The 21096-nt window shown below is 39.3% G+C and overlaps 2 protein-coding genes across 2 annotated transcripts; both read left to right on the top strand.

The window, feature by feature from the left end:
* Window positions 1-869: 869 nt before the first annotated feature.
* On the top strand, window positions 870-7604 carry camlg (calcium modulating ligand). Its single transcript, XM_044369570.1, has 4 exons — window positions 870-1211; window positions 2470-2933; window positions 3222-3287; window positions 4166-7604. Exons 1-4 carry the CDS (start codon window positions 1061-1063, stop codon window positions 4355-4357), a joined length of 873 nt encoding a protein of 290 aa, XP_044225505.1. The 5' UTR covers window positions 870-1060; the 3' UTR covers window positions 4358-7604.
* Window positions 7605-8904: 1300 nt separating this feature from the next.
* Window positions 8905-20975, top strand: ddx46 (DEAD (Asp-Glu-Ala-Asp) box polypeptide 46). Its single transcript, XM_044369569.1, has 23 exons — window positions 8905-9044; window positions 9272-9436; window positions 10539-10661; window positions 10866-10953; window positions 11134-11302; window positions 11399-11640; window positions 12105-12215; window positions 12349-12514; window positions 12749-12869; window positions 13393-13568; window positions 13790-13911; window positions 14988-15066; window positions 16234-16316; window positions 16508-16672; window positions 16877-17039; window positions 17202-17395; window positions 17541-17678; window positions 18160-18309; window positions 18555-18782; window positions 19434-19652; window positions 19972-20116; window positions 20248-20321; window positions 20469-20975. The coding sequence occupies exons 1-23, from the start codon at window positions 9028-9030 to the stop codon at window positions 20514-20516; spliced, it is 3186 nt and encodes a 1061-aa protein (XP_044225504.1). The 5' UTR covers window positions 8905-9027; the 3' UTR covers window positions 20517-20975.
* The last annotated feature ends 121 nt before the right edge of the window (window positions 20976-21096 follow it).

Here is a 21096-nt window from a genome sequence, read left to right on the forward strand (position 1 = left end):
TGCATGTGCACAAGTAGATTAAATCGTTTTTGTGCATATGCATCATATATACATCCCCAAATCAGTAAGTCTGCCTATGTTGACATTGACTTTTTTGTTTGTTTTGTTTAGATTTCAGGTAGATAGTAAGTAACTAGACAACCATACCTTATTTAACAGGTTAAAGGATAAGTACACCGTTTTTCAAGTCAGTCTTAAACCATCAATCAGGTGCCCAAATGAACATTGAAACAGGTTTTGCTCACTGTAATCATTCCTCCTGTTCATACTGGCCATTAGAAGATCCCTTCCAAATGTGCTTTCAACGTAAGTGATGGGGGATAAAATCCACAGTAGTTGCAAAAATGTATTTAAAAGGTTATCTGAAGATAACATGAGGCCTCAACTGTTGGTTTCAGTTGAGAGAGAGATGAAAAAGATAAAAACACTCTTTAAAACTCTACTCTTTAAAAAAAAAAAAATCTTTAGAGTGAATCTGATTATTGATTGAACTGAATCTTCTGTTTAAATGGAGGATTGTAACAAAAAAGTGGGAATCTGGCAGTGAAAAGACAGTATCTTTGAAATATATTGACTATTTTTGATGGCTAAAGCCTCATTCTAGCTTCAAATAAACTTTTAAATACATTTTTTTGTATAAAATGAGGGCTTTGGATTTTTCTCCCATCACTTACATTGTAAGTACATGATAAAGGGATTTTCTTATGGTCAGTATGAACAGGAGGAAATGATTACAGCAAGTAAATTGTAGAAATTGTAAATCAAATTGTTAATGTATCCCTAAGGCGTCTGTTTCCTGCAAGTCAGCGCTGAGGGCTGAAAAAAACATACAAAACGTCTTTGTCATTCTCAGAGGTGACATCATCGCTGTGCGTCCTTTCTTTCCCAGAGGTGATATCATCGCCGTGCGTCCTCTACTCAGACAACGCTCGTTCGGGTCCACTCCGTCATGTTTACCGCTACCGTTTAACACACAGACCTGAGGCTGTTTGTGTTGTGTTTTGAATGTACTGTGAATCTATACGTTGTAGTTGAGGCTAATTTATATATTTATTTCAACATGGAGTCTGGGGAGGCCGGAGAGGAGAAGACGGGCTCGCTGTCCGCGGCGCAGAGGAGAGCAGAGATCCGGAGGAGAAAGCTGCTGATGAATTCAGAGGACAGGATGAACAGGATCGTGGGTTTCTCCAAAAACGAGTCTGAAAACAACGGTAACTGTCTGACTTTTACCTGCTTCACGTTATAACGTTACATCATCACTAATCATATTCATACAAATGAATAAATAGAAGTAACCAGCAACCACCTGATCCTAACTGCAGCAGTGGTGGGAAGTAACTAAGTACATTTACTCAAGTACTGTACCTAAGCACCGTCTTTATGTACTTGCACTTTACTTGCGTATTTCCATTTTATGCTACTTTATACTTCCACACCACTACATTTCAGAGGGAAATATTGTATTTTCTACTCCACTACATTTATTTGACAGTTCTAGTTATTGTTCAGATGCAGATTTGACACAATGGATAATATAATAAGCTTTGTTAAAGAAGAAACCAGTGGTTTCCAACCTTTTTGGCTTACTTGACGTCTTACAAAAAGCAGTGTGTAGTCAGGGTCACATTTCAGATGTCTATGAGTTGTTAACAGCTCCACCAAATAGGGAGTTTTGCTAATTGCAGTAATTTTTAAGCAAAATGCCACATGTACTGGTTCCAGCTTCTAAAATGTAAATATTTGTTGGTTTAATTCTGTCTGTGGTAGCAAATTCAATATTGTTGAGCTTTGGACTGTTGGTCAGACAAAACAAGTGAATTGGACACGTGATCTTGGGCTCTGACAAAGTGTGATGGCTATTTTTCACTATTCTCTGACATTTTTTAAACTCAATGTATTCATCCTGAAAATAATCAGCATATGAATCAATATGGAAATAAAGAATTAGTTTCAGCCCCGATTTCACGCTTGCAAGGATCAATGCCAGATGTTTGACAGCTACTGTAAGAGCAACAAAAGGTAATGTTTAAAGTGTCCATTTAGGCTTGTTAAGTGTGATAATACATGAGTAGCTTATGGGGCTGCAACTAACAGTTACTTTCATTATCAAATAATCTGTCAATTATTTTCTTGAGTAATCGATAAGTTGTTTGGTCTATAAAATGTGAAAAAAATGAAAAAATGTTTATCACTGTTTCCCAAAATCACAGAAGATAAAATAAACTAGAAAATGTTCACATTTGAGAAGCTGGAATCTGAGAATTTGGACATTTTCTTCTTAAAAAATGACTCAAAATGATTAATCGATTATCAAATAGTTGGTGATTAATTTAATAGTTGGTAACTAATCAGCTAACTGAAACTGAAACCAGATAATAACTTAATTACTCACTTACTCACTTAATTAATGGACTAATCCTTTCAGCATTAATTAAATGTGATGTCACTGATGTTGTCTTACATCCTCAGCGGGAGCATCCCGGCGTCCAACAGAACCCCGCTTCCACCTCGATCTCGACAGGACAGAGACGTGGTCACCATCCTCATCTTCCCCGAGACCATCTCCCTTCCTGTCGGAGGCTTCGGTACTTGGCAGCCACTCCCGTAGCGCCACCCCGGAGAGGAGGGGCTCGCCTCTGCCAGACCTCGGCGAGCCGCTCGGCAGTACTCTGGATGACGACATCGGAGGGATCCGACAGAGACCCAGGGGGGAGCGGGTGTCAGATGACCTCAGCGGCTCCCCGCGCCGAGGCCTCCATAAGTACCTGTCCCGTTTTGACGATGCCATGAAACTGCGGGGTCAGCTGGCCAATGAGAAGCCGGTCCAGGACGGAGGGTCTGATACAGAGGAGTTTGATCCCTTCAGAGTCTTCAGGCTCATCGGCAGCATCCTCCTCGCTATTTTTGTCAGGGTTTTCGTCTGCAAGTATCTGGTGAGACTCACTATAGCCGCTGTGTTTCTGTGAGATTTGCTCTTTGGTCATTTTACACGTTAACGATGAGCTTTCACAACTACGAGCTCAGCTAACCAATATGCCACACATAGATTGCAGGTTTTGACATTGCATGTGAATTATAGAGGTTATACGTAATACCTTTTGTGTCAGATATTTATTTTGTGGTAATATTACATTAATGTTGATGTCTCTGTAATAATGCATCTTACTACCAGAGACATGACGTTGCTATGGTGATGTGACTCTCGTATTCTTTCATTCTAGTCAATATTTGCTCCATTTCTGACTCTCGAACTGGCCTACATGGGGTTGTCCAAATACTTTCCAAAGGTGAGTTTGCTCTAGATAGTTTTTACAACCTCTTTCCCATTTTTTTACAGATGAAAATACTGTATCTACACATACTGTATACACAGAATGTAAATAACATGCAGACAGTGTGAATGCAGTTTCAGAATACTTGACACATACTTTTCAAGAAGAATTATTTTGTAACGATTGATGTCAGCAGCCACTTTGTAAGTGTCAGATTTGATATTATTTTGGCATTACTTTTGACAAAAGTTGGCTTCCTTCCACATATGACCCATTTCTGTTGTTGTGACTTTCTTATGCTATGGCTGACAGCCAGGTCTCGGTAGCCACAACCATATCATTACTGGCCACACCCACAGTGAATATCAATGAAATCACTGCAACCTGGGGAGTGATGTAGGCTCATAGACGTATTATTTTTAATTATACAAACACTTTATTTAAACATGATAGTTACCAGCTGCAGCTTTTATTCATACCAGCGATGGACGGATTATTTGATCAAGAGAAAAATAGCTGACAACAATTATAGCTTAATCAATTAAAAGAATATAAACATTTTGGGAAATATGCTTATTCATGCTGAGAGATAAGAAGATTGAAACCACAAGTAATATATTGTTTAATAGTTATATTAAACAATATATTACTTGTGTTATCAATGTAGATGAATGACTATAGAACTATAATGGGTCTTTAGTCATATATATATAGAAAAAAAGCCAAATATTTGCTGTCTCCAGCTTCTCAAATGTGAATATTTTCTGCATTTCTCTCAATTATAGAATTGTAAACTGAATAATGCAGAGCTTGTGATGGGCAAAACTGAGAAAGTAATAATTATTTGCAGCCATACAATCACAGTGTTTTTTCATATACTCCTGTCTTTCCAGGTAGAGAAAAAGACCAAGACCACTGTGCTCACTGCTGCCCTGTTGCTCTCCGGCATCCCCGCTGAGGTCATCAACCGCTCCATGGACACCTACAGGAGGATGGGCGACGTCTTCGCCGACCTCTGCGTTTACTTCTTCACCTTCATCCTTTCTCATGAGATCCTGCTGCTCATTGGTTCAGAGACTCCCTGATGGACCAGCAGGACCTCAGTAACCCCGCCCCTCTCCTTGTTGTCCCCTCCCTCTGCCTCCCAACACAACAAGGCATGTTCATCCGCGTCGGCTGACGTGGGTTTGTTTTTGACGGTCTGGAAATGAATCCTTGCTGCCTTCATGATCAGGTTCGCGCGTCAGCAGGACTTGTGCTCATTACTTCAGCGCTTCAGGATTCTACGAAAGCTTCATGTGACCAGAGAGTCCAGTGTTTGTTACAGATCTTCATGTTACTTTTACTCTGGGCAGAAGCTGAGAAACAGAATGACTGTATGTGTTTGTGTGTGAAGAATGTACGGTGGCATTTATTGTGCTGGGAGATATTCTTTTGTCCGGTCTAAAACAGAAAATGGTAAATGTCATACCGAAGTACGGTTCATACAACAGTACGGTACTTTATCAGTTTGACATTACATTGGGCAGCCACAGATTCAATTTGACTTATGAACAGGAAACACTGGAACTCCCCAAGGGCTGGGCGATGTCTCTGAACTAAAAGAAATTCCAATATGGATGCATATTACAATATGGCAAAGGTTATAGAGATATTGCGTTGTGCACATCTCCATTATGATATTAAATATTCCGACCAGTTTGGCAGCGCTCCAAAAGGTAAAAGTCGAGTCTCGCAGCATCCAAGTCCGAGTCTCAAGTCTACAGCTGTGGGCAAATATATTACAGATCACATAGAAAATAATCCAACTGATGTTCAATGCAGTGGACTGTCCTCCACAGCATTACATCAAAAAAAAACTCTTTGCATATAAAACAAAAATGTTAACAACTTGGATCATTAGTTATAAAACTGAACAGCAAACTCATATAGTCAGCACAGTCACTCACTAAAACCTGTTACAGAGAAATAGCATTAGCCACTATAAGCTAACGGTCACATCAGACCAAGTAATAGCTGCATAACCGCTGAGTGTATTGAACTGACCAACGATGTGTTTTATTTCTTATGAATACAGCTTTTTTTATTTGTAAGAGGAAGAATGTGAGGTTAAACATGACACAGCCTTGCTTTAAACAACAGAATTTTGTAAAAAAAGACAACACAAACTGTTCATATTTCACTTAAATCAGACAACGGTTATCACTCAGCCTTGAGTGCTTCTAAATACTAATGATTTCCAAAGATAGTGCATAAGCTGGGCAGGGTGTCATGTTCTCAGCTAGTGTCTGTCTCTTTTGTGGGGCTGCAGTGAAACCAAATCTGCCGGTAAAGTGATGAAAACTGCTAGTATACATCTATATGAATGCCTTTTTGTCATGTGAGTCAGCCCTGCGGTGCATCAGGCAGGCAGAGTTGGGGGTCAGTGCATTTCATCAGTTCATGACATTCAAATCCTGGATCTAAACTTACCCAGTTTATGATTTTTGTAAATAATCCAGCTCCTGAATTGACTGAGGTGTAAATGAACTGACCGTGACCTTGGAGTGAAGAGGTTTATTGAGGTTCTTGATCCATTATGATTGACAGCTGATGATCAAATTAAGCAGAGGGCTTAAGACAGAGTATCATCAGAACCGACAGAAGCAGGTGGCTCCCTTTTCCCTCATACAGATTACCATCGCCTCTGCTGATTTGTTACAACGTCTGCCCACCGAGCTGTAGGCTGCATTGAGGCTTTGCAATTGTGTCACAAATGGCAGCTATCGAACCACTGGGTGTCAGCATGGAGGTCCAACAACAAGTTTCCTGTTAACAAAGGATTCATTACAGAAGAGGATTAGGGCCATTTTAAAAAAAAAAAAAAAAAAAAAAGTGTTCTGAGATCAGTTTCAATATTCTGAAAATTGGATTTCTGACTTCATTCTCAGGATTTTGCCTTTTTAAGTTTGAAGTGTTTGTTCTTTTGTGAATTCTGTGGTTACATTTTTCACATTTAGCCCTTCTCTCTGCCATAAGCCACAGCTGCACAAGGACCTCCAACATGGCTGCACAGTCACCTTTTAAAACTTTCTGTCCAGAACAAGAAGTTCATGAAGGAAATGCAGAGACAGCCCGGCAGTTAGCATTTATTTAACACATTATCGATCTAATTTTAGTTGAAACAGCCGTGAGATCCGTGAAGGTCTACCGGAAAGTGCTGACAACTGAATATAAAAATAAAACTGAGATCAACAGCTTTGATTGCGGTCTTCTATCTTGACACAGGGGTGACACAGAAGGCTAGAGAGGGTGAAACTACTCTGGATAAATGAAATAAATGAGTATGAATGGATTGCAAATAGTAAACTTTCTTCAATCACATCAATCTTGATGCTAGTTAATTTGAGAATATAATACATGAGGGACAGTTACACACTTGACCCTCCAGCCTTCTGGTTATTTAAGGATTAAAACAATAGTTTGAGTATTTAAGAACATTTTTTTGTAGATTTGTAGTGCATCAACTGAAAAACTGAACTTTTTCAATAGAGCAACAGAAGTCAGTTCCTGCTGGCTCTAATTGGTGTCTTTAAAAACTTGAACTCTCTGTTAATCGGTGGATATGAATCACGTTTTGTTTGTGTTGTGACAGATTTCCTCTTAGGCAGTGCTTAAAGTTATATTTTCTGTCGTGATCTGTCATCCAGTGTTCAGAAAGGGTCCACCTATATCACGAACGAGTTTTCCTCCTTCGTTTAAAGTCGTGAAGTAAGAAGAAGCATTTCGTCCTTGAATGTGGAGTGTATATTTTGCACGGCTATGAGCTTACAAACGCAGTAAACTTCATCATATATGTACGTGTAATGTGTGATTAATGGGAATGTTTTGGGTTTCACTGGAAGGTACTGTCACTGCAGTTCAGTGCGAGGCAGTGGGAGTTTTATTTTGTTTTTCGAGTAATTCTGGTGACATGTCCCGCTTTGCTTTGTTCAAGCCTCATTCATACATACTTTATATATATAAATACGTATGTATACTCTATTTCTGTGCTGTTATTTTCTCGCTCCTCCGTTTTAATTTCATCCAAATTAATTTATTAATGTGAATATTTTTTCTCATGTAAATGGATTGGTGTGATTTATCCTAAGACTTGTCTGAATTACTTGATTGTTTTTTTTTTTCGATAATGTTTACAGAATAACTGTTTTTAATGGCTCTTATCATATCTGATGTAGTTGAACTTCAGTAACAAATTTAGTGTTGAAATGATGTAAAGAGTCTCTGCTTAAAGACATACACAGGAATGAATTACCGGACAGTTCATACCAAATAAATACTACTTGTGTGACACACCCTGTTTTGACTCACCTTCTTAATGTGCAATATTTATTTTATTGAATTTATTGATTTATTTACCAGAGACAGGGCACATTAATAAACATTGCAAAAGCACTAGAATAAGTCAAAAGGCTTTTTTTTCATCTGTTGTCCCTGGACAACAGATGCTGCTGCCCATAACCTCAAACCCCTGCTGTGTTGATGCTGTGTATCACAGCTCTGTTAGATTTATTACGGGTGACAGTTTTTGAACCCATCATCTTCGATGAGAGAGTGGAGTGGACATCATGTTCCACTTGAAGGGAACAGCACTGTCTTGTTTTTATTTATTTATAATCCTAAATAAGCCTTTATTTATCATCACTTTTAAGACTTAGAAATATGGGATACCATACCAGTTCACAAGAATGCATTAGTTTGGATATCACTTATATGAATAGAGAAGTGGGAGAAACTGCATTCACCTACAAATAAATAAAATAATAAATAATAAATTTTTATCCCCTAGAACATTTTAAGATTTGTTGGATGATGTTTTATATATTGAATGTTTTTCTTAATGTGTCTGTTTTATCCCCATGTAATGTACATATATTATCATTTTCTTTTTGTTCTTTTGTAATTATATAATTAGTTCTGGTTGATGTAATTATAGATATATATGTATATGTTATAAAGGTGCAGTAATTAATCCAAAACAAATTAAATATGTGGTAGTGTCACACACTTGAATGAGAAAATATGTCCAAACCTCTGACTGGCATCATACATACATACATACATACACTGTATATCTATGTATACACATACACACACATACACATATGCATATAGTACATATGCATATACACACATATACATACATATTCACAGAATGGAGGAGTGTGTGGGGTGGAGATTACAGTGGTGTGCCTTCACAGCTGTTTTGTCCTGTTGTCACAGTTCTTGTTGTAAAGTCTGATTTCTTATGTATGTACAGTATATACAGCCTAATCAAATATACAGCAATGAGTGAAATGTATTACACATTTTGTATTTTAAACAAAATAAATATGTAATATGTAGCTACTGTTCAAGGGTTAATGCACAGTGCCTGAGTTAATTGTACTTAGTACATTCCACCACTGTTATTAAATATTAAAATTATATATATATATACTAAATATAATACAAAGTCAGTACTACAAGATCCTATTTAAAAAGGTTTGTGGTCCAAATGTGTTCATATTCTCATATTCCTGTCTATCTGACCTCCCACCACTGGGCGGCGCACTACGGAATTGACGCAAGTTTTTTTTTTTAAAACGTAGTGTCGCAGGTTTCTGACGTGCAGGTTCAAAGACACAAACAACCGTCCATGAAGCAGACGCACTAGTGTCGTTATTAATTGTGAACTAATTTGACTTTTTATAACGCCAAACTTCGTGGAATATCAATGGGGCGTGAGTCGAGGTATGTCAGAATCTTTTGGTTTAATTTTCTGTTTCTGTCCTCGAAGACTTTACATGTTAATTTCGATGGCTAACATTAGCATGCTAGCTAACACGTCCAAACGTTAATGCAAATCAAACAAGAGTTAATCACATATAGCTTTGAAATGTGGCTTATTTGTTTAAACAACAAAATTTTGCATCTACCGTTTGTCAGCTACATGATTATTCTGGTGTTTGTTCCCTCAGACACTACAGGAAACGCTCCGCGTCTCGGGGACGGTCAGGTAGCCGATCAAAGAGTCGCTCCCCGGACAAACGCTCCAAGAAAGACGACCGGGACCGAAGCAGGAGGGAGAGGTCACGGAGCCGGGACCGCCGCCGGTCTCGGTCCAGAGACAGAAAGCGAGCCAGGTGAGTTTTCCAATTGCCAAGTGGATTACGGTCTATTTGTATTCACAGTTATTATAACTTAAAGGTAAAGTCAGTTTTATTTGTGTAGCACCTTTCATACACAATTGCTGTTCAAGGTGCTTAACATCAGCATAAAAGCAATTGATCAACATTATTAAGCAAAGTTTAAAAACACAGAAAAAAACAATTAAAAATACACACTAAGTCAAGCACACACACATTCTCACAAACAAAAAATAAAAATATTATAAAAGTTCAATAACAGTTGTCCAGCCATACACACTCAGGTAAGAAATTATCTAGTCATGCGCCTGAGAAAACAGAAAGGTTTTAAGTTTTCTTTTAAACGTGGAAACAGTGACTGATTGCAGGTTTATCTGGTAGTTAGTTCCAGAGAGCAGGACCAAAGTAAGTAAAAGCTCCTTCTGAAGACCTGGATCTTATTCTGGGTTAGTTTGGTAAGTTAGATGACAACTACCAGTGGACATGAAGGGTCTGGTTGGACTGTAGTCGGTGAGCAGGTCAATAATATACTGGGGAGCCAAACCATTAAGTGCTTTATAGACTATCAGCAGAATTTTGAAGTTGATTCTGTGCTGTACAGGATCAACTTTACAGCTGTAAAGAGGACTTAATTCTCTTTTTGGTCTACATAAGCCACATCCACAAGATCTCAGACCACTTATTCTTCACTCAACAGTTTCTTCAACACAGATATTATCTCTGAGTAACCCTTGGGCATCTTTTTACTTTCCCATGGCATAGTACAGCTCATCAATAATTGAGTTGTGTAATACCAAAAGTGCCCAATAAGACCAAAGAGAAGGATGAAGAAGATCATGTTGCTGCTGTATCACCAGAAGCAGGTGCTTTCTTTACCTGCAACATGATTTATACCCAAAAGAACTATTCAATCACTAAAGACACTGACACGAAGACACGTAAAGTTTGTTTTTAGAAAGGTCTGTTGTTTCATCTGTTAACACATGCTCAATAAATTGATGGTTCAAGGTGTTATAATTGTCGAAAGCCTGAGAACTGCAAGAAAACTGTTAACTCTATCCTGTGATTGTGATTTCTTGTAATGCTTTTTGTGGTCCAGACGCTCCAGGAGCAGAGACAGGAGGAGGTCCAGAAGCCGAGAAAGGAGGAGGTCGGGTAGCAGGAGCCGGGCCAGGAGGTCCCGATCTGGCAGCCCCAGCAAGAGCAGGAGAACAGATGAAAAGTGAGGCTTCTTTAATAATAATCTCAATACATAACTCCTTCCAATTCCGACGTTGAAAACTTTTGTTGATCCGACAAGCACGTTGTTGGAAGCACACTGCTTACATCAGAGTTCACAATACCTTTCAATAACTCACAAGGGAAATTTCAACATGCTTCTTTTTTTCTCATGTTTTTTTTTTTTTTTTTTTTTAAATCCCAACAGGTCAAGGAGCAAGGAGAAAGACGTTCTTGATCCTTTATCTGAGAAGAAAAAGACTAAAGAGGAGAAAGAAGATGAGAAGGTTGAGGATGTAAGTTCCATGAATGCAGTTCATGCTCACCTCTAAAAGGTCACCACATAGCAGATGGGAAATGGGACGAATATAGAGTAAATAAGATTTTGATAAAAGACATAACATTAGTCACTGAAAACAAACAAAAAACTTTGCTTATTGCTGCTGATTTGTGGTTTTTCCTTTGTGTCAATGTAGCAAGACTTTGACCAGAACAAGCTGGAGGAGGAGATGAGGAAGAGGAAGGAGAGGGTGGAAAAGTGGAGAGAGGAGCAGAGAAAGAAGGCTATCGAAAACATCGGAGAGATCAAGAAAGAACTGGAGGAGATGAAACAGGGCAAGAAATGGAGCCTGGAGGATGATGATGGTGAGGAAGCAATGTTAAATATATTCAGCAACACTTTTATTTAAATGTGCCCGGCTGTAAGTGAGCCAAGGTAACTTAATTGACTCTTCCTTTCAGATGATGATGAGGATGGGTCAGCTCCAATGGAGGCAGACGACGATGAAGATGGGGATGGGAAGGGGGATAGGAAAGAGAAGGAGATTAAGGAGGAGAAGAGAGAGGAGGGTGAGAAAGAGCAGGAGACTGCCATGGAGCAGCAGAATGAGGAGGACGACGTGGATCCTCTGGACGCCTACATGGAGGAGGTCAAACAGGAGGTGAAGAAGTTCAACATGGGAGGCATGAAAGGAAATGATAAGGTGAGTTCTGCTTCACTTTAGCCTGGAGCCAAATCATCTGATGTTTACTGCTGTCAGAGTTATGAAACATTATTTTGAAACTGTGTTAAAGGACAGTTTCACCCTCTGCCATAACTAGCTGGTAATCATGAAAGGGGGTTTAAATAATGTATGAGTATATATCAGATTGATACTAGTGGTAAACACAGCATTGACAACCACCTCCCATCCACCTGAATTACTGTTGACACAAACAATAAAGTACTATTTTTACAACAGTAAAAAAAATGTACAGATAAGTAAAATCACTAATTGGAAATCAGAATGGACGCCCCATTTTTGGTATTATGTCATTTTTATTGTCCAATGTTGGTTTTCAACATCAGTTTAACATTAGTACTAGTGTTGCACTAGATGTTGTCTTCGTGGATGTTTTCCTCCTCTGTTTTTCCGGGTGATATGTATGTTCTTTCCGTCTTCAACAGAAGGGAGCCATGACAGTAACCAAAGTCGTGACAGTCGTTAAAACAAAGAAAGGGCCACACACTCACAAGAAGAAGGGTGAGCTGATGGAGAATGACCAGGATGCTATGGAGGTGAGTTTTTTTTCCCCATAAATGTTTTGTTTGTGAAGGAAGTCGTACATTCACCTGCAATTATTCAATACCGATGGCCTTTCTGAAGGATAAAACTGATAACTATCTAAAACCTGACTGATGTGTGTGACAGTACTCATCAGAGGAGGAGGAGGTGGATCTGCAGACAGCTCTGACAGGCTTCCAGACCAAACAGAGGAAGATCCTGGAGCCCGTTGACCACGGGAAGATCCAGTACGAGTCATACCGCAAAAACTTCTATGTGGAGGTGCCTGAGCTCGCCAGGATGACTCCAGAAGGTCAGTAAACAGAATATTTGGAATAGATGATGATGTCAGTTATACCATGACAATCAGCTAGAAATCAACATATAATATTGCACTTGTTTCCAGAAATAAACCTGGCAAATACTGTACACGCATATATTTATTTCCTTGGTAAAGTTTTATTACTGCATTTTAGCACAGAATATATCTCTTTGTAACCCTTAACTACTTGTCTAACACTTCTGTGTGACTGTTTAATCAATTCAGATGTGAATGCGTACCGGTTGGAACTGGAGGGCATTACCGTTAAAGGGAAGGGCTCTCCCAAACCCATCAAGACCTGGGTGCAGTGTGGGGTGTCTATGAAGATCCTCAACGCTCTGAAGAAGTGAGTCTGACTGAGAGTGACAGTAATGTGATGAACTGGGCAACTTCCTTTGGGCAATATAGTAATTATGCTAATATCCTGCCAATGGGAAAATTCAGAAAGACTGCAGTCAGCTTATGTATAAATAGGTTAATAGCTGATTTAGATTCATGCGCAGAGAACAGCTTCCCTTTTGTTATGTGAAATACACGTTCATTCACATTCAGCTGGATATGACGCAGCAGTGTTGAGAAATATCTTTGTTAAAACACTATTAACGAAGTATTTGCCCAGTGTGTTTGTGTCATTTTATCTTCATACAAATAAGGAGAATTTCTGAAGATCTGCTGGCCTATAAGATTCTAACCGCTCATATCCAATTTGAAATAGTCTGCCCTTTGAAATGTATAGAAAACTAAAAAAAAAAAGCATTTTTCCCTCCCAAGTCTGCCAAAAAAGTGTTTCAGATTGTTAAATCACTTATAGATTCTTTATAATTATGTCAAATGTTCAACATATCGTCATACTGTTTTTTTTCCCCCAGGCACAGCTACGAGAAGCCCACCCCCATTCAGGCCCAGGCCATCCCTGCCATCATGTCGGGCCGAGACCTCATCGGCATTGCTAAGACCGGCAGCGGGAAAACCATAGCTTTCCTGCTGCCCATGTTCCGACACATCATGGACCAGAGGCCCCTGGAGGAGGCTGAGGGACCCATCTGTAAGGAACAGATCATTTTATACTTTCTTTTTCACTTGAACATTTAATAAAATGTGGTCTGTTGTCTTTTGAGCATATTAAAATGTAAAATTGGAATAACTTAAGTGGTTTTAAATTTAAGTTGCGACGTCCTATCCCTGTTCTTTTCAAAGACTTGGTTAAAGAGTGTTCAAAAGATACAAAACATATTTCCTCATTCTGTTTTGCTCCTTTTCCCACAGCTGTGATTATGACTCCAACCAGAGAGTTGGCTCTGCAGATCACCAAGGAGTGCAAGAAGTTCTCTAAACCGCTGGGACTCAGGGTGGTGTGTGTTTATGGAGGCACGGGTATCAGTGAACAGGTAAACACACTCACACTGAAATTGCCTGCTCATTTTATTCCCAAAGTGCTTTAATTGGCTTATGATGGTCTGATTGTTTAATTGAAGTCCATCTAACACAGCAGCAAAATATAGGGAAATACTGCACAATATTACACTATGTTATTGTCATGGTGCAGGACAGTCTCCGATAAATGATCTCATGAGAAGGCCTTTGTAGAACATTATGCTTGCTATGTGATTTGTCACATGCAACTGGACTGTATGTCCCTTATTTAAGTTCCTGTTCTTCCTTTTCTGCTCTTACCCATTCATAGTTTCATTAACTGTGTTAAAGAGCAACTCCACATTCATTCTCTCTTGGCAGAAAAGCCACAAATATGAAACTATGAAACTTCATATGAACATATGAAATATGTTCTCTTGTTTCTTTTCTATTCTCACTGAGTGTAGTTCTTAAATCTCTATTTTAAATGTGGAGTTTCTGCTCTTTGTGGTTCCCACAAAATTTCCCACAAGGGAACGAAAAGTTAAGTGTCTAAAGCGTACACTACATACACAACAACTTTTTGGAAAGAAACATCACACAGGGAAATGCTTTTCCTTTTCTTCTGTGATGACAAACAGTTATCTGGCACCACGCCTCAGTCATGAAGCTAAATACTGATGTGAATACCCTAGCAACCACTTAGTAACACTGAACAGTCCCCTAGCATCACCATATTAGTCAGCAAACACCCACGAAAGTTTGACTTTTCCTGGTTATTTTTTATGTTTTTTAAACGGAACATTGAATCCATTAATTAAAGGACCAGTGTGTAAGATTTGGTGGCATCTAGCAGTGAGGTTGCAGATGGCAAAAAACTGAATACCCCTCCCCTCATTGTCCCCTACCAAGCGTGAAAGTGTACCAATGGTCACAACTTGATTAATCGATAATGAAAATGATTATTAGTTGCAGCCCCAGCTTGGCAAAAGTGAATTCAATTGTATGGAATAACATTGTCCGCAAATAAGTAAACACTGCGTCTTTTGGTCATCTGTCCTATTTGATCTTTGAACGTTGCATTAATGTCAGTGGTTGTTATTTGTTCCAGATTGCTGAGCTGAAGCGAGGAGCTGAGATCATCGTGTGCACACCTGGAAGAATGATTGACATGTTGGGAGCCAACAGCGGTGAGTTTTGGACACCACTATAATAAGTGGATGCAGATAAGCTTTTATGATGCTTTGAGAGACTTTTGTTAATTAGCTTGCATGGAATAAATGTTCTAGTATGATTTAAAATACATGATAAACAAAGTCAGTACCACTTACTAAACTGTTGACATTATCTGACCACCTTTGGGATCAGTCATATCTACAAGACAGTGATTGATGTGTTTCCTGAAGATCAGGGCAAGTACAGGTAGGTGGACCTGGTGCTGCCTCCGCGGTTCCTCAATCTACAAGCCACAGATGATCAAAATGTTTGATGACTGTACTGTTATATGAATGTTGGTTGGTCAGCCTCTGTAACTTATTATATTAGATAAGAGTAGCCAGAATGCTCAACCAGGGTTCTACAGTGTTGATGTTTAACAAGCATATAATCTCATGAATAGATTCAAACTGCCAAAAAGAGTTAAAAGGCACACATGTGCATCTTGAGATTCAAAGCACAGAGAGATTTTCCTGTTGATTTCACAGACCACACATCCTCTGTCTCCCTAATTATTTTTAATTAGGAGCTCATGTGGCTTCCGAGGATAAATATCAGTGTAGAGCCCTGTACAGAAACGAGCATTTGCATAAAAATGTGAATAAATACTGGAAATGTTTTTAGAATAGTAAGTAGTTGTTTTAATTGCTGACACTGTTATTATGCATTATGTAAATCTTTTTTGAGCAGTTATTATAATTGAAGGGGTTTTATTGTTTCCACACATGCGAGGTAATCTGTAATATGTTTCCCTTGTAGGTGAAAAGGCGCTTGGTCAGATAATGCTTGATGGGGCTCCATCTCTTGTATTGTATCTTGAGGCTGTTTTCTGACTTTTACAGGTCCCTCATGCGCATGAGATGGTACGCAAGATCAGAGACAACCAAAAAAAATGAACATAATTTTAAAATTTCAAATAAAAGAAACCCTGGCCACTTGAAAGTAGTCCTTAGAGGAATGTGCTGAAGTTAGGATGCCTTTGTTTTATTCTCAAGTAATGTCAGATAGTCTCAAGATGGAAAACGGTTTTCTGTGTTTTGAAAGATTAGTTTCATATGTTTTGAAGAAGGCAGGATGCGTGTGAGGACAGACTTTTCTTAAAGTTAACTGTTTTCCTCATGCTCCTCTTCCTTGGTGTTTAGGTCGTGTCACCAACCTACGCAGAGTCACGTATGTGGTGTTGGATGAAGCAGACAGGATGTTTGACATGGGCTTCGAGCCGCAGGTAGGTGCCACACAGATGTATCATCATTACCATATCTAAATCTGGCACTAATTAAAAATTAAAGTTTGGGGGGAAAAAAATCATTTTTTATACTAATTAAACCAATTACCAATTTCTTGTGTTACCTAATGTTTAAAGGACTAGTTTAAAGGATTCGCTAACCTCCAGGTGTTGTCTGGTTCCTCTACCAGGTAATGCGTATCGTGGACAACGTGCGTCCAGACCGTCAGACAGTGATGTTCTCTGCCACCTTCCCCAGAGCCATGGAGGCGCTGGCTCGTAGGATCCTGTCAAAGCCCCTTGAGGTCCAGGTGGGAGGCCGCAGTGTGGTCTGCTCTGACGTGGAACAACATGTGGTGAATCATCTAATCATCTCTATATTATTAGAAAGGATTCATTTGAAAGGCAACATTTGGTTACTATGTCCAGTATCTAGACAGACACAAGGGCTAGCTGGTGTGTCTTTTTTTTCTGATTCATATTTATAATCCCGTTCAAATTAGGCCTCGCATCTCTCATTGTCTCCCTGTTCCCGTTTCTTTACATATTTGTTTCTGTAGTTGGTGATTGATGAGGACAAGAAGTTCCTGAAGCTTCTGGAGATCCTTGGCCACTACCAGGAAAAGGGCTCAGTCATCATCTTTGTGGACAAACAGGAGCACGCAGACGGACTTCTCAAAGACCTGATGAAAGCCTCGTACCCCTGCATGTCCCTGCACGGAGGTAATGGGTCATATTTACACAGGGAATAAATATTTTCACTGTCAAACAGGCTCTGATTCCTGTCCTGTCTTGGGAAATAACCCATTCTGAAGAGCATCTGTTGACTGCTCTCTACGATGGACATGTTTAGTCTTTCATATTCCTTTCCTGTGCTCATCTTAGGAATTGACCAGTACGACAGAGACAGCATCATCAACGACTTCAAGAACGGAGCTTGTCGTCTGATGGTGGCCACCTCGGTGGCCGCCAGAGGCCTGGACGTCAAGCAGCTGATCCTGGTGGTCAACTACAACTGTCCAAACCACTATGAGGACTACGTCCACAGGGCAGGACGCACAGGCAGAGCTGGAAACAAGGTCAGCTATTTAAAGCTGAATCTGTGTTATGCTGAGTGTGTTTTTGGTTCTGATTCTGAAATCCTGTGGAATTACTTGTAATTTTTCTTTTATTAGAGTTTAAATCTTGACGTGTGCAACATCTGTATCTTGTTCCTTCTCCCAGGGCTATGCTTACACCTTCATCACAGAGGATCAGGTACGCTATGCTGGCGATATCATCAAAGCCTTGGAGCTGTCCGGCTCTCCTGTCCCACCTGAACTGGAGCAGCTTTGGGCCTCCTTCAAAGACCAACAGAAAGCGGTAAGATGAGAGAAAGGGTGATCTGAAACATTTAGTGTATGTGCATCAAACCTGCATTCAATCTTAAAGCTGCACTCTGCCACACTTAGAGGTAGCAGGATATAACTGTTTGAATTCCTGAAAATTTAAAGGACGTCATCACCCAGAAATCATTTATTGTGATGCTGGAAAACTAACTGACGTAAATGTTGTCTTCTTAAATTGTGTTTCAATCATTGTTGTAAAGTCCAGCTGTCTTTATACTTCGCCACAGTTCTAGCTTGCTGTCTTATATTTCACTCATCATTCAATCATCACTTGCTTTGTATTTAAGATGATTTGTTAAGAATAATGATATCAATACCTGAAATTAATCAGGGTAAATAGGTTCAATCTGTGGTGTCGCAATTAGCAAGTAGACACATCTAGAAACACATATGTGAGAGTTAAATCTACATTTCCTCTTTTTTTTTTTTTCTTCTTCGCTCTTTCATCCTTGCAGGAGGGTAAGACCATTAAGAGCAGCAGCGGCTTCTCAGGAAAAGGCTTCAAGTTTGACGAAACAGAACACGCCCTGGCCAACGAGAGAAAGAAGCTGCAAAAAGCTGCTCTCGGGCTGCAGGACTCTGATGATGAGGACGGAGCCCTGGATGTAAGAGATGTCGAATTTTCGCTGTTCATTTTATGTTTGTCATTTCATTGCAACATATTAGTGGAACAAAATGTAGAACTTTAATTTTCATACATTCATATGAAACTGGATCATCAAAAATGTATTTACTTGTTGGTATCTAAAGTATGCCATCCTTCTGGTTACGATTACATAATCATTACTGATTAGTTGTGTCACCCTCCCAACCCATCTCAATCATCTCCCCTACCTTGTCCCCTCCTCAGATTGAGGAGCAAATCGAAAGCATGTTCAACTCGAAGAAGAGGGTGAAGGATCTGTCTGCTCCCGGGGCGGCCACCGGTCCTGCGGGAGCAGTTACGGCCACAACAGCCGCCCCCGGAGGGCTGCCAGGCCTCGGCCCCACGTCTGCTGGAAACATCCAGAAACTGGAGATGGCCAAGAGGTTGGCTCTCAAGATCAACGCTCAGAAGAACCTTGGTGCTGAGGCTCAGGTACGACGGACAGAGATGAAATATTATATCGTGTCTGTTTCACTGCAGGGTGTGGAACGCAAAGACTGAGAGGAATCTAAATCATCACATACCCTACTTAGTGACTTCAAATTGAGTTGTGTGTCAGTCAGAAAATTGACCTTTTGTCAATTGGACACCAGCATTTAGACTTTGACATCACAAAGATTAGCCACCTCTGGTTACTCCTAGACATGAGCCAATATAAAAACATTTAATTAATTTAATTCACTCATTCATTTTAACCATTTTTATTTAAATATATCTCAAATACTGAAAATGAAAGTTCTTAGTATGAACATATTCTCTCCTATTTAACACAAAAAAACAGTTTTCAAATACCAGTATTAATAGAAAATGTGAACTTTCTGTTGTCACTGCCATCAGGTTGTTGGTCAAGTAACTATAAACTTAATTAAAAGTGACACTAAGTTCTGTTTTATATGGTTTAAAGTGAAAATGGCAAAATCTCCACCTATTCCCTCTTTTCTTTAGGTCATTTTCTGCCATTTATTTCACGTTTCTTATATTGTTTTTTGTTTTTTTCTGGTCTGTTTGTGATGTGTTTGATGTGTCGTGTTATTTCCCCACATGTACCAAATAAAGTCAAACTTGCTTTCTCTTTCTGTGCAGGATGTGATGCAGCAGGCCACTAACGCTATCCTGCGGGGCGGCACCATCATGACACCTTCCGTATCAGCCAAGACCATTGCTGAGCAGCTGGCGGAGAAAATCAATGCCAAGCTGAACTACACCCCTGTGGAGAAGCTGGAGGAGGAGCGACAGGCGGCTGAACAGGCCGAGACCGTCAAGAGATACGAGGAGGAGCTGGAGATCAACGACTTCCCCCAGGTCAGCAGCACACGGCGCAGGGCTGCGATTTTTTGACTGTCATCTGTGTTTATTCACAGTTTTAGGCTTTTTTTCTTAAAGCTGGGAGACTTTGTTTAGGTAGCAAGTATTTTAGAAACAGTGCTGTGTGTGTGTATGTTTTTTTCTTGTCTTCATGTCTTGAAAAAATTCAAAATGTGCTTCTTTTTTTTTTTTTTTAAGTCAATGAAATTTATATCATCCAACTGTTTTCTACTTTAATGGAAAACAATGCAAACGGAGAAAGAAAGTATCCAACTAAAGTCTTAAAAAAAACTTTGCTTCCTCTGTTCTTTCCCAGACTGCCAGGTGGAAGGTGACGTCAAAAGAAGCTCTGCAGAGGATCGGTGAATACTCTGAAGCCGCCATCACCATCAGAGGAACCTATTTCCCTCCAGGCAAAGAGCCCAAGGAGGGAGAACGCAAGATCTACCTGGCTATTGAAAGTATGTGTCAGGAAGATAATTTCAGGGTTGATTTTCATGAATTCTTACACTTTCAAAACGCTGCTCACACTCTTTTCCTGTGTTTGATAGAATTGCTTTTACTCTGTATTAATGTTGAGTTTGTTTTCAAGGTGCAAATGAACTGGCTGTGCAGAAAGCCAAAACGGAGATTACAAGGCTAATCAAGGAGGAGCTCATCAGATTAGTAAGTATCTTTTTGTTTCTTGAAATGAATAACCAGTACAGTAGATATTTAGAGCAAGAAACATGACAGGTCGTTATTCAGCAAATATCTTTGAAAAATGTCGCTAATTGCTCTTTTTCTTCTTCTTCTCCCATTTTCTCTTTGCAGCAAAATTCCTACCAGCCGACGAGCAAAGGCAGATACAAAGTGTTGTAGAGGAGGAACTGTGGCTCGCTGGAGGAGTTTCCATCTCTCAACAGTCTCCTGTCATCTCTACTTTTTCATCAGATTGGTTAAAAAATATTTTAGTTTATATTTTTAATAATGTTCCATTCAATTACCTAAGTTTAGCGTATGGTTTTGTTTTTATTTTTCCTCTTTTTTTTTTTCTTTAGTTTCATATGTGCTTCACTTGAGTTTCAAGTGATTTTATACCTACAAATCCATAAATCCCCAAATGTCTGATGTTGTTTTGACCTCTAGTGTCATTGAACCGTCATAAATCAACATCGAGCTATTGCAATATGTCTTTGAATATAGGAAAATTTTTGTTTGACGTTATTTTTGTCAGATTTCACTCTGTTATATGTATAAGCAACATAGTCTTTATGAAGAAATCATCAGATGAAAGATGTTTTTACTTTTTCTCACAATAAAACAAGGTGTTGCTAAGGGAAAAAAAAATTGATGTGTCCATTTGTTTGCTTTAACAAATCTGGTGTACACTGAATTCTTACCAGTTTAAATTATTCATTAGCCTTTCGTTTGTATATTATTCATCAGTTGTGGGAAGCGC

This window comes from Thunnus albacares, chromosome 13 (genome assembly GCF_914725855.1).
Source record: "Thunnus albacares chromosome 13, fThuAlb1.1, whole genome shotgun sequence".
NCBI classification, from domain to species: Eukaryota; Metazoa; Chordata; class Actinopteri; order Scombriformes; family Scombridae; genus Thunnus; species Thunnus albacares.

Bases quoted from the DNA above. Each gene is read 5' to 3' on its own strand.
- camlg (XM_044369570.1), top strand. From the start codon at position 1,061: ATGGAGTCTGGGGAGGCCGGAGAGGAGAAGACGGGCTCGCTGTCCGCG. The intron at 1,212-2,469 runs GTAACTGTCTGA...TTACATCCTCAG, and splicing joins AAACGAGTCTGAAAACAACG to CGGGAGCATCCCGGCGTCCA. The intron at 3,288-4,165 runs GTGAGTTTGCTC...CTGTCTTTCCAG, and splicing joins TGTCCAAATACTTTCCAAAG to GTAGAGAAAAAGACCAAGAC.
- ddx46 (XM_044369569.1), top strand. The intron at 9,437-10,538 runs GTGAGTTTTCCA...TTTGTGGTCCAG, and splicing joins AGAGACAGAAAGCGAGCCAG to ACGCTCCAGGAGCAGAGACA. The intron at 20,322-20,468 runs GTAAGTATCTTT...TTCTCTTTGCAG, and splicing joins AGGAGGAGCTCATCAGATTA to CAAAATTCCTACCAGCCGAC.